The sequence below is a fragment of the Eschrichtius robustus genome, chromosome 19 (assembly GCF_028021215.1).
Source record: "Eschrichtius robustus isolate mEscRob2 chromosome 19, mEscRob2.pri, whole genome shotgun sequence".
Lineage (NCBI taxonomy): Eukaryota > Metazoa > Chordata > Mammalia > Artiodactyla > Eschrichtiidae > Eschrichtius > Eschrichtius robustus.
The window spans coordinates 15,022,979-15,038,347 of record NC_090842.1 but is presented as its reverse complement, the minus strand read 5'-3'; the positions used below and the strand labels follow the sequence as shown (position 1 = coordinate 15,038,347).

Sequence of the window (15,369 nt, the reverse complement as noted above, 5' to 3'; positions counted from 1 at the left end):
TTCAACATGTTTAAATTATCTGCAGTTAGCCATTTAAGTCCACATTGATTTAGGGTAGAGCAATGGCTAACTTTTTCTGAAACGTACCTCATTCTTTATGAACCTATTTTATGTTCCTATTCCATTTGTTATCAACTCTTGTCATAAACTTAAAAAACAAACAAACAATAAACTAGCTTCCTTATTGTTCATCCAGAATCATAAGAAGCCAAAGTGAAAATTGGCAAGGAAAGCTGGACCATGCCATATGGTTAGGATTAGGCCTGGCAGGGAGGACAGCAGTCAAGAGTTACTTGTATTATTATTTTACTACTAATAATAACCAGCGTTTTCATGGTCTTTACAGTTTACAGATTACACTTATATGTGTTATTTTACATAATCACAATCAATTTTTGATGAGCAAGGTACAGCTATCATTGGTGAGAGCAAGGAACATAATTTGGGGAGATGACAAATGAAAAGACATGTTGAGGAAAAAAAGATAGGAGCTGGGTGGGAAAGGAGTTTAAAAAATACTGGGGACAGTAGTCTAAAGCATGCATTCCCAATGGAGGTGAAAATTACCAAGGGGGTGAAAAGCAGTTTTGGGGAGACCAAAAAAAAAGAGTAGATATTATGGTGGTTTGTGACCCTCCAAAGGGCCACCATACAAAAACAGACATGCAGTGTATTTGTGGTATTAACATTTCATGGCAGAGGTGCAATTAGGGAAAAAATGTCTAAAAAGGCTTGTTGAGGGTGAGGGGGTGATAATAAAAAAAAGGTTGAGGAACTGTGATGTAAACTCTGTGGTGCCCATGGAACTTTTTGACGTTTGTCAATGATTCTTCTGTTCTCAGACATGTTAGACAACTCATTTGTCTGGCACAGTGTCTGCTCATGGCTTCATTTGTCTGCCCGTCTTCCCCAAGGCCCTAAATGACCATGTTTTGCCCCTTTAAACTCTTCTCTTCAAGCTACAGCTAACTGAATTAGGGTGGGCGCAAGCAAAGACCGGTGAAGGCATAGATTGGCCAGTGAGTGACCGGGAAGCCTGGCCGCACTCACTTCCTCTCATCAGGCTTCTGTGGTGCTGTTCTGTATTGTTATAGTGTCTCCTCCACTTCTCCCTTTGAGATGACTTGAGTGGGTATCAAAAGAGCCCAGGTTATGACATCTCCCCAGTCAAGACGCTTACAATCTCATTTGAGTGAGATTGAATGTAATTGAATGAAGATGGAAGAGAAATTTATTTGAATCATTAGCTCTTTGTCCTTCATATATTAATCATATATTAGTTAAGGGAGGGCTTTCCTGTACATTGTAGGTTTGGCAGCACTCCAGGCCCCTCCCCAGTAGATTCCAGAGACACACCCCTCCCAAAGCATGACAACCAAGAATGTCTCTAGGCGTTGCCAAATGTCCACTGCAGGGCAAAGTCACCTCTGGTTGAGAACTACAGATATTGAGAAACTAGAATATCAGAAAATTATCAATCTCCTAATGGTATCATTATGAGCAGAAATGCCATAAAGGGTTTGTGATCTGCTATTAAACATCACCTTAATAAGGATGTTACCAGAAATTATGGAAGACAGTCCTTGAGAGCCGAGACCAGTGTTGTTACCAAGATATTCACAGCTAACAATAGCGAGCAGCAGATGCTTTCTAAGCATGTTCCATATATTAACTCATTAGTTCTCCTGGCAACTCCAAGGAGTTGGTACTACTATTATTCTACCCACCCTACAGGTAAGGGAACTGAGACATGAGATGTTAAGGGACTTGCTGAGGTCACCCAACTGGTGATAGCAAAGTCACCCAGGCAACCCAGTTCTAGAGCCCACGTTCTTTTTTAATTTATTTTAATTTATTTATTTTTGGCTGTGTTGGGTCTTCGTTGCTGTGCACGGGCTTTCTCTAGTTGTGGCGAACAGGGGCTACTCTTCGTTGTGGTGCGCAGGCTTCTCATCATGGTGGCTTCTCTTGTTGCAGAGCACAGGCTCTAGGCGCGTGGGCTTCAGTAGTTGTGGCACACGGGCTCAGTAGTGGTGGCTCGTGGGCTCTAGAGCACAGCCTCAGTAGTTGTGGCGCACGGGCTTAGTTGCTCCTGCGGCATGTGGGATCTTCCCGGACCAGGGCTCGAACCCGTGTCCCCTGCATTGGGGAAGCCCCCAGTTAGGCATTTCAGGCCATTATGTTTTCTCTAGACATGAAAGAGCTCATTCCCCAAACCTAATTACTAGCCCTGAGAAATTTAGATCAAATTCATCCCTCATCTATGTTCAAACTCATCCTTAGATCCCATGCAGCTCAATAGGCTTGGGAGGCAAACAAATGCCTTCCTAGTTTGGGGGTTGGGGGCTGGAACAGATGTCTCCAAAGTGGAAAGGCTGTTTTGCAGGACACAGTCCTCTATACTCATCATGGGTCCTCAGCTCCCCGAATTCCCCATGTCTCATAACTGAATGTACTGCCACTGGCATCCTTGAACTCTGGTGCCAGCCACCTGAACACTTCAATAGGAGATGTTCCATTGCTCTCTAAATCTCGCTCAGCACTGGGTCAGAGTTTTATTTATTTATTTATTTATTTTAAAGTTGAAGAGTTTATTAGGGAAATATGAAAGGTTAAGACACCCCAAGTGACAGGAAGAGAACTCTGAAAATGTCTCTTTTCAAGCCAAGTGGAGGCCTGGCCTTGACCCTCCCAAAAGGACAAGAAACTGGTGGGTTAGCAACAACATTCTCTGGCAGCCACTTCACCGGGGCTCCTCAGCCAGGACTGCTTCCCACCCCTGGCCAAAGTTGGGGAGGAGACAGACTATTTATAGAAGCAAAGCAGAGGCCATGAGAGCTGTAACAAAAGGCTGAGAGAGAGAGAGAGAGAGAGGTGGGGAGGACCCAGACAGAGTCCCAGGCTTTTGGCTCTTAGCGCCTCAAATGTGTTGACAAGTAGTTGTACAAAGTGTTACTGAAGAGGTAAAGTGCCTAATGTTGTTTCTGAGAGTTCCCCTGGACTCCTCCCCACATGCCACATCACACTGCTGGGTGTACATGGCAGAGCCCAAAGGCCACATTTTTGAAAAAAAGAAAAACAAGAATAAGCCCTGTTGTTCTTTAAGGAGAGAGGAAGGAGCTGAAGACTGCTGGGGCCTTTCCCACGAGGCCTTTTCGTTCTGTAAAAGCAGCTTCCCAGCAGCAGCATGGCACAGTTGTAGGCGAGGGTCTCACCGTTTGTCACCCTCGCTTCTTGAACAGCTCTCTGTTCAAGAGCTGTCCATTTCTCGTTTAGTGTTGCGCGTCTTGAACGACAAGACACATCAAACGAGTTGAGAAAGGCTGCGATTTTCTTGATGCTGCTGGTGATGACGTCAGTGTACTCCCGGCTCGCCCAGTCCTGGTAAATCTCCCGCTGCACGGGATCCTCTTGTCCCACCATGGCTGCTGCCTGAGGAAGCGCGACTAGGTCAGAGTTTTAGAGGTTATATAGCATGACTTTATACTGCACAGTCTTATGTTATATAAAAGTGCCATTATAGTACTGTTATATATTCTCTAAACTTTTTTGGGCAGGGTGCAATTTGAGGTTAAGGATAAGATGCTACAAACAAATAGAAATTAATTTAGACCAGAGCTGTCCAATAGAACTTTTGCAGTGGTGGAAATGATTTATATCTGTGCTGTCTAGTACAGTAGCCACTAGCCACACGTTGCTACTGAGTACTTGAAAGATGGCTAGTGCAACTGAAGAACTGAATTTTATTTTAATTTTAAGTTATTTAAGTCTAAACAGCTACCAGTGGCTCCTATATAAGGTAGTGTATAGGCTGTCTTTCAAGAGGATGGCTACTAGCTGTCTGGACCTCATCTGACTTAGGACTTGGAATATAGGAAATTTAAAGCTGTTTTAAAGTAGATCTTAAATAAGATCCTGAGATTTCCATGTGGCTAATCTCTTCCCTTGTCTTGGGATGGGTGACTCTTTTGGAGATGGAAAAGCAAGCAGCTCTGTACTCCAGCATCCCACAGAGATGGTTCCTAAGGAAGTTGCTAACTTTAAGACAATTCAGGTAGAGGCTGAAATTTCAGAGGGGAAATCAGAGATGGTCGAGTCTATCACTGTCTCTCCCCCCTCACTGGCCCTCTTCACTCTGTTTGCACCCTTACCTACTGCCCTGGCCTTATTTTCAACATTGGGGAAATTTTCATAGTTTTGGAAGGTTTGGAGAGGCAAGAAGCATTTGCCTGGGAGATTCTAGGCTCTCGAGGAGGGTCTAGAGTGGCTTGGGTTTAGGTATTAGAATAAATTCACTCCTTTAAAGCCCATATAAATTAACATCAAAGACCCAGCTGGCAAAGGTGCCTACTCAAGCATCTCAGGTGGTGGTGCAGCCCAAGAGCTACTCGGCGGATTGGAGTGGGAGAATTCCCATCTGACATCAAGGGAGCTTTGTGAAGTGAGGACCATGTCAAAAGTGGGCGTGGGAACAAAAGGAAAGATGAAATAATGGTATCTCTCAGAACTGAATAAAGCGAAATGTTTGGAAGGTCAGGACCCAGAGGTTCACGGAGTTCCAGGCATACATAGACCTTCCTATTCCTTCCAACCTGAGGACAGCACCTGTGTCAGGAGTAAGTGCTTAGATACTTGGCATGTGCTGAAAAGTCACCTGCCTTGGAGCAAGAAGGCAAGGAGTGCTGCTGCCCAGGGCAGGGTGTACCATTGTCAGGCTGGCTGTGGAAGAGTTACACAGAGTCAAGTGATAAACATGCAGAATCCCAGCCTCTCCTGGGAGATTCCATTTCCAGCAGATCTGAGGTAGGGCATGGCAAAACACATCTTTAACAGGTGATTCTGATACACAAACTAGATCTGGGGAATCCTGCAAAGATTGGGGGAAACAACTTTTCTTGTTAGGGGCGGTGACCAGGAAGAGCTGAAGAGCACCAATCATATTATAGCCGAGGTCCTCTGGCTGAGGTATGAGATGAAAAGAACTCCAGAACCTAGAGTGATACACCTGGTATTATTATAGCTTACGCCGCACACAAGAAAGGGCTTAGCTGCTAGCTGTCTACTTTCTACAAATTCTTAAGAGGGCAGTGTATCGATAAGTATGGATCAGTTTAGACTTAGTCCATCATCTGAACCAAACACTGTCTTAACAGTTTTTGCTTTGTGTGGGTGATAGATAATAACAAGTATTTTTAAAAAATCTATAAAGATGAGAATATATATATATATATGTATAACTGAATCACTTTGCAATACACCTGAAACCAACACAACATTGTGAATCAACTATATTTCAATAAAAACTTTTTAAAAATTAAAAAATAAAATATTCCAGTCAAAAGAATCTGTAAAGATGTTTAGGCTCTTAGTTAGGATCCCATAAGAATGAGCATTTACTACTAAGTAATTAGAAAGCATAAAAAGGTACACTCCAAACAGAATCTTATTTTGGAATTTTAGTGTTAACAGATGGCAGCTTAACAGGTTAAAATAGGAAAACACTGAGGGGAACTGATGTCCAAATTGGGCCCAGCCATCCCGTGAACTTAAAAGCTTCCTCTGTTGTGCAGAGATTTTATTCCATATTTGTGGTGATCGATAGCTGTGATGGCCAGGCTCACAGGTAAGCGTCCAGCGCTGTTGCCCATTCTCTTTTTGAATCCACTGGGAGCTCTGAGGGCTCAGAGTTCACATCCCTGGTGAATGTGCTGGTGGGCTGTTTGGTGGGAGACCCATTTCCCTGGTTTTTCCTGTCTCTCTTCTTTCCCACTGGGCAAGATGTGGACAGAAGAGTTTATGGATTTACTCCAGTGATACTGCATGGTGCCACATAGGACCCAGGCCGCAAAGTCTCTGAGATATACATAGGTAAGAAGGCCAAGAAGAGAATAAAGACATTACTTCTGTTTTGTTGGTGGAGTGTGCCCCTCACATAAGGTTCCTAAGTCTCTTCTCTAGATATGAGCAGAGACGCAAAGATTTCTTGACTTGAACATGTTTGGGCACAACTCATACTCACGCATACACTGACACACACGGTCAAGCCTCAGAAGCTGCCATCAGTTAACGTGGCTGAAGCTGGTGCCAGGTGGAGACAGAGCCTCCTCAGCCCTCTTGGTAGACTTGCTCATAGGGGCTCCAGGTAGACAGAAGATTCAGCGACAGGTTTTTCTGCTCTTGCTCAGATGTGACAAGGTGGTAGCCCAGCAAATTCATGGTATTCCTGCAGACTTTCTGAAGCCGAGAAACCTTTTCATAAGGCAAGGACCAGCGCCAGGCCTGAGAGACATTGAGGGCATTCCTGGCATTTGTGTAGAAGGCATGCTTACCCATGCCCTTGCCTCGAGTGATGTTGTGCACCCAGGTCTGGAGCTGGGGCAAGAATTTCAACCCTGCATATTTATACATTCGGGCAGTCTGGGCCAGGGGGTCCCGGACCAAGTCCTCATAGCGCACGAGCAAGTAGCGCTGCCTCAGGGCTTTGGGCAAGGACTGCACAGCCTTGTAGATCTCCAGCTGGCTTTGGCAGATGACTTGCATTGCATAGTAGGGTTGATCCTCCTTTTTGAGATTCTGCAGATGCTGCCGCATCACAATTTGGCTGTCAATCATGAGTTCCCTCGTGGTGTGTTCTCGGGAACGGAACACCGCCCGGGGGTCCCGGACCAGATGCACAATGTGCAGATTGAGGGAAGGGTCTCTCAGCAGCGGGTAGAGCACCTGCAGGTTGAAGAAACGTACCTCCTTGAGCACCACGTGGCTGTAAGTGCGGCAGGCCTTCTCCACCACCTCAAAGGGCTCTTGATTGCACAGAAGCTTACAGTGAGCCTGGGGTATGATCTGATCTCGTGGGAAGATGTTGCAGGCAGGTGGAGAACACAGGGCCCGGCTGCCTTCCCACTGGAAGAGGTTGGACTGTTTTCGGGGGCCAGGTTTCATGTAGGCATCAAAGACGCTCATGTCACACAGAAAGACGGCCCGTATGAGGTCCCGCACTGCCGTATGCAACCTCTGGGCAGTACTTTGTGTGAAGGTCATCCAGACGTGCCAGGCAGGCTCCTTCAGGTAGAAGACATCTGGGTGCTGTCCAAAAAGCTGCCCTACGAAAGAAGAGCCAGAGCGCCACGAAGACAGGATGAGCACGTGCATGTACGTGGGCTTGGGTTCTTCCTTCATCTGATGGGAGTTGAAGTTGTGGGAGTACAGAAGGATGAATAGAACAAAGACAGCCATCTGGAAAGCCAGGAACAGTAGTAGCTTCATTTTTTTGGGCAGTATCATGCTGAAGTAGAAGACCTTCAAGGAACAAGCAGAGGGGCTATGTTAGGCTAATGTTTTGGTATCTGACTTCCATCCCCTTTCTAGCCAAAGCTACTTTCTCCCTGACCCGCACCAAGGGGCAATATAGAATGCTGGAGCCTTCTTGCAATGCATTGCACAAATCCTTCTCCAGATTAATTCCTGTCCCTTGCAGTTAGTGTGTCCATAAGCTCTATTTCTTTGTAAGCCCTTTCTTTTTAGGCTCTTTACTTCCTCCCTCCTGGTCCTCCTTGTCCATGGAGCTACAGAAATGTGTGAACTCAGCCATATTTCATGAATATAGGGAAACAGGTTCACCCTGGTGACACAAATGTCTTCACACAGGCCATGTAGGCAAAGCTTAACCACAGTCTGACCCAAGTTTTGGTTGAATGCCCCATGATTCCTTCAGAAACTACGGGAGATAAGCTGACTTGTGAGGAGCTGCCTTGAGGCCCGCCCACCCACCCCCATCTTGAGGGATAGTGCCAAGGCCATTTCTCACTACCCTCCTTCATCTCAGTTAAGCACAGGACTTTCAATACCCTGAAGGATATGGCTGCAGACTATAAAACTGCTTGGCTTTGGTTTGGAGTTGTCTCCTCAGTGGCAAAGTGCCCGTGGCACCTATCATCTGGTCCCCTCTGATTTGGTCTCATCCTGTGGGACTAGGGACATGAGGAGCTGACCCAATGCTGTCCTCATGTCTGTGTATGTAATAAACTATCTGAATCTATTTGGGTTGAATCGTTGTTGCCTTAGCAGCCAACTGTATGAAACTGTGGCAAGCCAACCTAAGAGCTGCAATAGTGATGCTGTGGCCTGTTAGCCACTGTGCTGCTGCTTGGGGTAATGTTAGACCACTTGACACAACTTACTCAGGGTTGCTCAGTACAGTTGGGCATGTTGTGTACTGCCCAACCCTAGGGAATGCCACTTCATCAAGAATTTAAGATATTTATTATTTAACAAAATGTCTGGTAGGTGACAGTTAAGTATCTTGGTTCAGTAGGATAAGTACATTAGGATGGTTTTCCAGTTCTTAGATGTTAAATAGCTAGAGAAAGGAATTTCACTTTGTAATTTACACTAAGGCTCAAACAGACTGGTGGCAACGCTGAACTTACTCCCTTCACACCAGGGCTTTGTGTGAAAAGACCACTATTCCCAGTGCCATGCTAGAATATTACTCCAGGGGAGCTCTTAACTCTCTTTATGGGTTGAGATGACTCTGGATCATTTTGGGTGACTTCCTGGCATAAATAACTATTGAGAGATATAATAGATACTTCACATGGTGTAAAATGTTAACAGTAGCAAGGTGCTAATTTGCATATCACTCTATACTCAAGAAATTCTTCCTTCAAGCTTTAATAAAGAAGAGAAAATATGTTTCTAGACAGTAATTGCAGCTGGGTTTAAGATATGCTATTTTCCTGTTGATAGGTCTCATCACCAATTTTTTTTTAAAGTTTTGAATAGCTAATAGTCACATGGTTCATGTTGCTTTTAAGAGTATCATTATCATGGACATTAAATCAGACTCAGAATTTAAAAGAAGGCCTTCCTAAGATTCCACATGCAGGAAGGGAATAAGGACAGTGCTTGCCAGCCTGTAGCCTAGGCTGTCACACGCCAGGTCTTTAACATATTGAATATTAGGTGAGGGGAAATCCTATGACAACAGTTATGTCTCTGGAGGAGACCTATAGTCATAAATTAGAAAATTTCTAGAGCTATTTGTAAACAGGCGTAATGACATACTTTTTGAAAGAGTCATAGAATTTTTCTAGGGGAAAGAACACCTAAGAATTTTACCAGCTCCTGAATCAATAATCTCTTCTCTATTTACTGACAGCTAGTATTTATCTACGAGCTGGTGTTTTATCATCACTATACAGTGAAATATATACTTCCAACACCTGTCCTCCATCTGCCCATTTCCCAACTTGCCCCCAAATAGCAACTGGGTTCATTTTTTAATGTGTCCTTTCAGTTGCTTTATGGGTACACAAGAAAATTCAAATGTATATGTATTCTTAATTTTTCCCCTTTTTATAACACAAGAAGTTGCACGTTATCACACTGTGCTGCAACTTGCTTTGTTAACTTAACAATATGCCTTGGAGAGCTTTCCATGGGAGTACATAAAGTGTTTCCTCATTCCTTTTTACCACTGTGTAGAATTTTATTGTATAGATGTACCACAATTTATTTAACCAGTGTCCACACTGATGAGCTTTTGGGTTGTTTCCAGTCTTTTGCCATTTCAAAAATGTCAATAATGACCTTTATGTTCGTACATCATTATATAAGTATGTAAGCTTACTCCCCAGAAGTGGGATTGCTGAATCAAAGAGTATGGGTATGTGTACCTTTGGTATCTGTTGTCCAGACAGCCTTCATACTGGTCATAAACCATTCTGTGTGTCTAGAAGTCCAGAGATTCTAGAGAGTAAATTTTAGAGGAGGAATTGGGCAGTCACAGATGTGACTCTTGGAGTTTATAGCTTGCTTCCTGAAGAGGTAGAGCATGCTTTGCCAGCCTATGGGCTTCCCTTGGAAGTCCCCTGAACCTTCTAGGAAGTGTGTAATGACCTCAACCAAACCTTGAGTGACAATGGCCCAGAAACCCCTCTCTTTCATTCATTACAACAATGCATTTCCTCCACATGTGCCAAAAGATCCAGTGAGGATCATCTCTCCTAGGTGCCAGAAAAAACCCCACTTTGCTATATGCCAGGAAAATGTCGATGAATGGTAATCCTTGTCTTGGCCCTGAAGGTTAGAATGGGGCCAGCTAAGATATGTTCCTATTCTTTTAAACTTGAGCCCAAGAGGAAATGATTAGAAACTAAGCCATTTTTGACAAAGGCTCAAGAATACCCACCCCCCAGCCCCCCAAGTATTGAGGAAATGACTAGCAAGAGATCTTCTCCCAAAGGCAGTATGAGTATGAGGAAAAGTTTGGAACAAAGATAGGAAATAATGGAGCAAAAGAGAGAGGAAAGAACTTTACCTGTGTACAATTATAAGGATAGAATTTTATATGCAGGGCCTATAATCGGCTCAGAAAAAAGCTAACATTTCCTAGGGACTAGCAATGTAGACCTTTCAAAAGTACGTCCTCCCTCCCCCTATCTGGCCCTGGGCCAGCTCAGTGTTTGAGAAGGCTAGCATGCTCTGAGCCCTCTTTGCCTGCCAGTAGCTCCTGGCCTCATGCCCATTCTCTCCCAGAGCTGGAGTCTGGCCTTTGAACTCATCCCCAGTTGTCCTCAGGCTTTAATTGACCACGGTTCTCAGGAATTCCCAAGGAAACCCTCCGACTTCTATCTCTGCTTTTTCTTTCCACGAGCAATTTCCCTGGCCAGAAGGAAAGTATGCTTTTGTAAAGTGAGTCCCATCTCTTGTCGCTGGCATCTAGACACAACCTGGATCTAAGCAACCCATGACGGGGCTGATGAGAACAGTCAGGGGACACTTTAGGATGTGTCTCAGGGAAAGCTTATCTCTGCAGTCACTGGAATCAGTGGTAGAGATGGCTCCAGGAAGAGAAGGAAACTCAAGGCTTTTCATGGCAGTTTCCTCTGTTCTAACCATCACCTCTCCTCAGCTGTCCTATATTAACTTCCTCTGTAGTCCTTGGGGTCAGGAAGCATTTGTGAGCAGCCTGTGACGTGACTTCCATCTCAGAGTCCCTAGCCCACCTTCCTGAGTGTTCCGTTATGGCTGTTTGATGGCACGCTTGAACCTGCCCTCCCTGTTATCTGATCCTGAGTGCGCTAGCCTGGTCTTCATAGTAAGTGGCTTCTCTCTTCTGTCTCTCGTTTCTCCCCCTCAGCTCTCCCCCTCATCCACTGCTGCCTTGAAAAACATCACCAAAGGGTGGTAGTGACGTAGCACCTACTTCAGGCACAGGGACTCTGAGGCACCAGGATGGGTGACCTCACCCAGCAGCCTGACTACAGAGGGCTGAATTATAGATGACCCCCAAGTCCATATCGTGTAGCCTGTTAGAAGCAAAATGATGAATTCTGAGGAAAAACCAAACATACATCAATTTAAGAGCCCTGGATTCCAGCCGCTGACAAATTTCTAATTTATATTTCCCAGTGAGATTATGCCCCCAAAACCAGAAATTAGAGATGGCAGAAGACATTTGCACAGAGAGAGAGGAGAGCTGGATCGGGGAGACCTGCATCCACACACATAGCTGCAGAACCTGGAAACCTGTGAGATAAGCACCTGGGCAAAGGGTATCCATACAATAACAAGCTCTAACTAGACTGAAGGGTCTTTGCAATTTCTGTGTCTCTAGTAACAACGACAGTGCCTGGCGTCTAGTAGGGGCTTAAGAAACATCTATTGAATGAATGACTGAATGAACAAACATTCGTAGCGTGTTTTTTACTATTTGAGGTGGCCTCATTGACCTGGGTAAGGAAAGCAGGACAAGATATTTTTTTATTTTGCACATATAAAAGTATTTAACTTCCAATTAGAAGTTCCAGGCTTATCCACAGCCTGACAAGACAGAAGTCTCTTCTACCATGGCTGACTCACGGGTCTCATAATTTAATCTTATTTTACATCTGAACAGCGCTCCACAACTTTGCAAGCCCTTTTAGCCACAGTAAGGACAGCAGTCCGATTAAATATATAGAGCAGTGGTGAGCCACACCTCTGTGTTTCAGAATAAGTGAACTTTAATTCATTGACTCAACGATAGAAATAGCCCTGCCTGATCAGACCGGGATCTTTTGGGTCCCAGGTCTGAGAATTCAGTTATCACACGAAATCTTACCTGAGCTAGAGGAAATCTGTAGCTCCCAGCACCTCCGGTCCCCACTCCCCAACACCTGAGCAGAGGAGAAGCTGCAAGAAGTACAGAGACTGAGGTCTGAAGCCAGCATCTGAATGAGTAAAACACATCACGGGGACTAGCTACAAAAATATACATCGGAATAGCCCTACTCACATTCTAGGCTCTTTCTTACTCTTTTAGGGATAGAGCTGGGTGGGGAGAGAGGAGCTGCTGGCAGGCAGCTTGTGCTTTTCGGGGAAGATTATCCTGGTGATTCTGATTCAACCCCCCACCAACACCTCCCCTCCGCCATCGCCCAGAAAATTCCCAGCTTAGTTGCCCCAGGTTATCTGATACTCCGCTCCAAGAACCTGGGAATAATGGCCCTGCTTTGGAGGTGTAGAGAAAATTCTCTCCTTACCTTGTTAATGGCTTAGGCTTCCCCACTGCTCTAAAGGCTCACTGCTAGCCAAGTTGTGCAGCTTTTGTCCTCTGACTCACCAGCTCTCCTCTCAGCTTCCTCCTCCTCCTTGCATCTTGCATAACCATCCCTACTCAGAGCAAATTCCACTGCCTTCTTTCCCTAGCAAAAAATTACCCACCTTCCAAGACAGGGTTAAGAAAGCATCGCTCCCAGAGAGACTTGATATTAGCAGCTTTAGCCCTGAGATACTCAAGGGGTGGGGAGACTCTGCCTGAATGGGCGGGGCCCGGAAAAGCAAAGGAGGAAGCATTCTCTCCCACCACTGGGAGGCGATCCTGGAATGTAGATCCCTTGAAGGCAGCGGAATAGGTTAACTACCTTAGGGCAAAGTGGAAAAAGAAAAGGGACCCCAGAAGTAGATGAGGTTGATAGGGAAATCGCAGGACAATGACAGCCAAAATGGACAACAATGTGAAACCTTGCTCTTACCTCTGCTGCAAAAAGAGGAGAAAACCTGGAAGAGATTTCTGGATTCCACCTTCCTGCTCACTCCACTGGATTTAGGGAGAAAACATTTTTTTTGGCCTCTGTGTCTTATTCAACATCTTCACCCTTCTTGCGGGAGGTAGTAACTAGAGGTACTACGTAGATGTAATAACTCGTTTTATGGGAGGACACATATGTATTGGCGTTTAGTTGGGGTACGGGAAAAGAAGTTTCCCCCTCAAGAAAAAAAGAAACAAGTTATCATGAAAAATTATATCTTCTTACTAGCTGTGTGTACTTGGGCAAATCACACAACTACTCTGAGCTACTTTACATGATTGTTGTGAGTGTAAAACAATAGGTGAATTTTTATTTTTTTATTTTAATATTTTATTTTTGTTTACTTATTTTTGGCTGCGTTGGGTCTTTGTTGCTGCGTGCAGGCTTTCTCTAGTTGTAGTGAGCGGGGGCTACTCTTCGTTGTGGTACGCAGTCTTCTCATTGCGGTGACTTCTCTTGTTGTGGAGCACAGGCTCTAGGCGCATGAGATTAGTTGCTCCGCTGCACGTGGGATCTTCCCAGACCAGGGCTCGAACCTGTGATCCCTGCATTGGTAGGTGGATTCTTAACCACTGTGCCACCAGGGAAGTCCCAATAGGTGAATTTTAAAAATATATATATATTTTTAATTGAAGTGTAGTGGATTTACAATGTTGTGCCAATCTCTGCTCTATAGCAAAGTGACTCAGTTTAGGTGAATTTTTTATTCAATTAAACTTAGGGCTTCCCTGGTGGCGCAGTGGTTGGGAGTCCGCCTGCCAATGCAGGGGGCACGGGTTCAAGCCCTGGTCCGGGAAGGTCCCACATGCCACGGAGCAACTAAGCCCGTGCACCACAACTACTGAGCCTGCACTCTAGAGCCCGCGAGCCACAACTACTGAGCCTGTGTGCCACAACTGCTGAGCCCACACACCTAGAGCCTGTGCTCCGCAACAAGAGAAGCCACTGCAGTGAGAAGCCCGCGCACTGCAACGAAGAGTAGCCCCTGCTCGCCACAACTAGAGGAAGCCTGCGCGCGCGCAGCAACAAAAACCCAACACAGCCAAAAAACTTAAACTTAAAAAACTCAGTCACCCAAGTTATTAAATAAATTAATATAAATTAATTAGTTAATTACAAATCATTAATTCAACTTATAAATAAATTGAATAAAAATTATTTTAAAAAACCATGACCCCCCCAATGCATAGGAACCACAGACATTTTTCTCTGAAAGGGGCTGGGAGGTGGCAAGCATTCGGTGGTTGTTATACCTTTCTCCAAAAGCAATGTCAGTGACCTCAGAGTTTGGGCAATAATTTTTTTGCTTCCTTATTTTTAAAACTGGTGTGTTTATAGGTGTTTGTTAAAAATGGGTTTTAGTTACCGTTTACAAAATATTCCAAAGAGAAAAGAAATTATAAAATGTCCAAAAATAACTAAATAAAGAATGCTTCAGGAAGTTACAGGCTTGTCATGATGGCCTGTTATTTAATCATAGACACTAAGTACAGTTGGCTCTCCTTATCCCTAGGTTCTACATCCGAGGATTCAAACAACTTCGATCGAAAATGTTTGGAAAAAAAATTTTTTCCAGTAAGTTCCAAATAGCAAAACTGGAATTTGCCAGGCACAGGCAATTATTAATATAGCATTTACAGTGTATTTACAACTATTTACATAACATTTACATTGTATTACAAGTAATCTGGAGATGATTTAAAGTATACAGGAAGATGTGTATAGGTTATATGCATATACTACACCATTTTATATAAGGGACTTGAGCATGGTATCAGCGAGGGTCCTGGAACCAATTCCCTTCCAGATACGGAGGAAGGGATGATTGTACTGGTGAAAATATGCAGATCACTAAAGGGAAGTCTTCAGGTCAAAGGCCAGATTATATAAAGCAACACACCAGAATTCCCAAGCCTTGAGTCAGCCACGAAATATAGCCTGTGTAGCTTCCAGGACACTGATTAATTCAGAAACCATTCGATAAATGTTTACTCCCTTTCATAGAGAATGGAGATCCAGAAGAGAAGTCGCCTATAGTGTAGCACAGGCACAAACTGACTTCTCTTTCGTGGGCGGCAAAGAGCCTCTTACACTGTATATTCTTGGACTATGTCAGGTAGTCATAGATTCAGCCACTGGATTTGTCACATTATTAACTTCATAATCACTGTGTAATTCACACAGACCTTTATATAGTCCTTTCTTCCTGGAGGCGAGTTTATTGTTGGAATTAAATGAACTGTCACTCCCTGGGGAAAATAGAACCAACATTTCACTCGGCTCATCTTGGCTATGA

At 44.4% G+C, this 15,369-nt stretch overlaps 1 protein-coding gene across 3 annotated transcripts; it reads right to left on the bottom strand.

Moving 5' to 3' along the window:
• Positions 1–5,368: 5,368 nt before the first annotated feature.
• On the bottom strand, positions 5,369–12,794 carry CHST4 (carbohydrate sulfotransferase 4). 3 transcript variants are annotated; one of them, XM_068528208.1, is made up of 3 exons: positions 12,706–12,794; positions 12,104–12,212; positions 5,369–7,296 (listed from the first exon to the last, which is right to left on the bottom strand). In XM_068528208.1, exon 3 carries the CDS (start codon positions 7,279–7,281, stop codon positions 6,106–6,108), a length of 1,176 nt encoding a protein of 391 aa, XP_068384309.1. In that variant the 5' UTR covers positions 7,282–7,296; positions 12,104–12,212; positions 12,706–12,794; the 3' UTR covers positions 5,369–6,105. The 3 variants fall into 3 exon arrangements, with proteins under 3 accessions (XP_068384309.1, XP_068384310.1, XP_068384308.1); XM_068528209.1 differs by having other exon boundaries at positions 12,104–12,174; positions 12,706–12,782; XM_068528207.1 differs by lacking the exon at positions 12,706–12,794 and adding an exon at positions 12,525–12,584 and having other exon boundaries at positions 12,104–12,174.
• Between the last annotated feature and the right edge of the window lie 2,575 nt (positions 12,795–15,369).

Excerpts from the sequence above, each read along its gene's own strand:
- CHST4 (XM_068528208.1), bottom strand. The coding sequence starts at position 7,281 with ATGATACTGCCCAAAAAAATGAAGCTACTACTGTTCCTGGCTTTCCAG.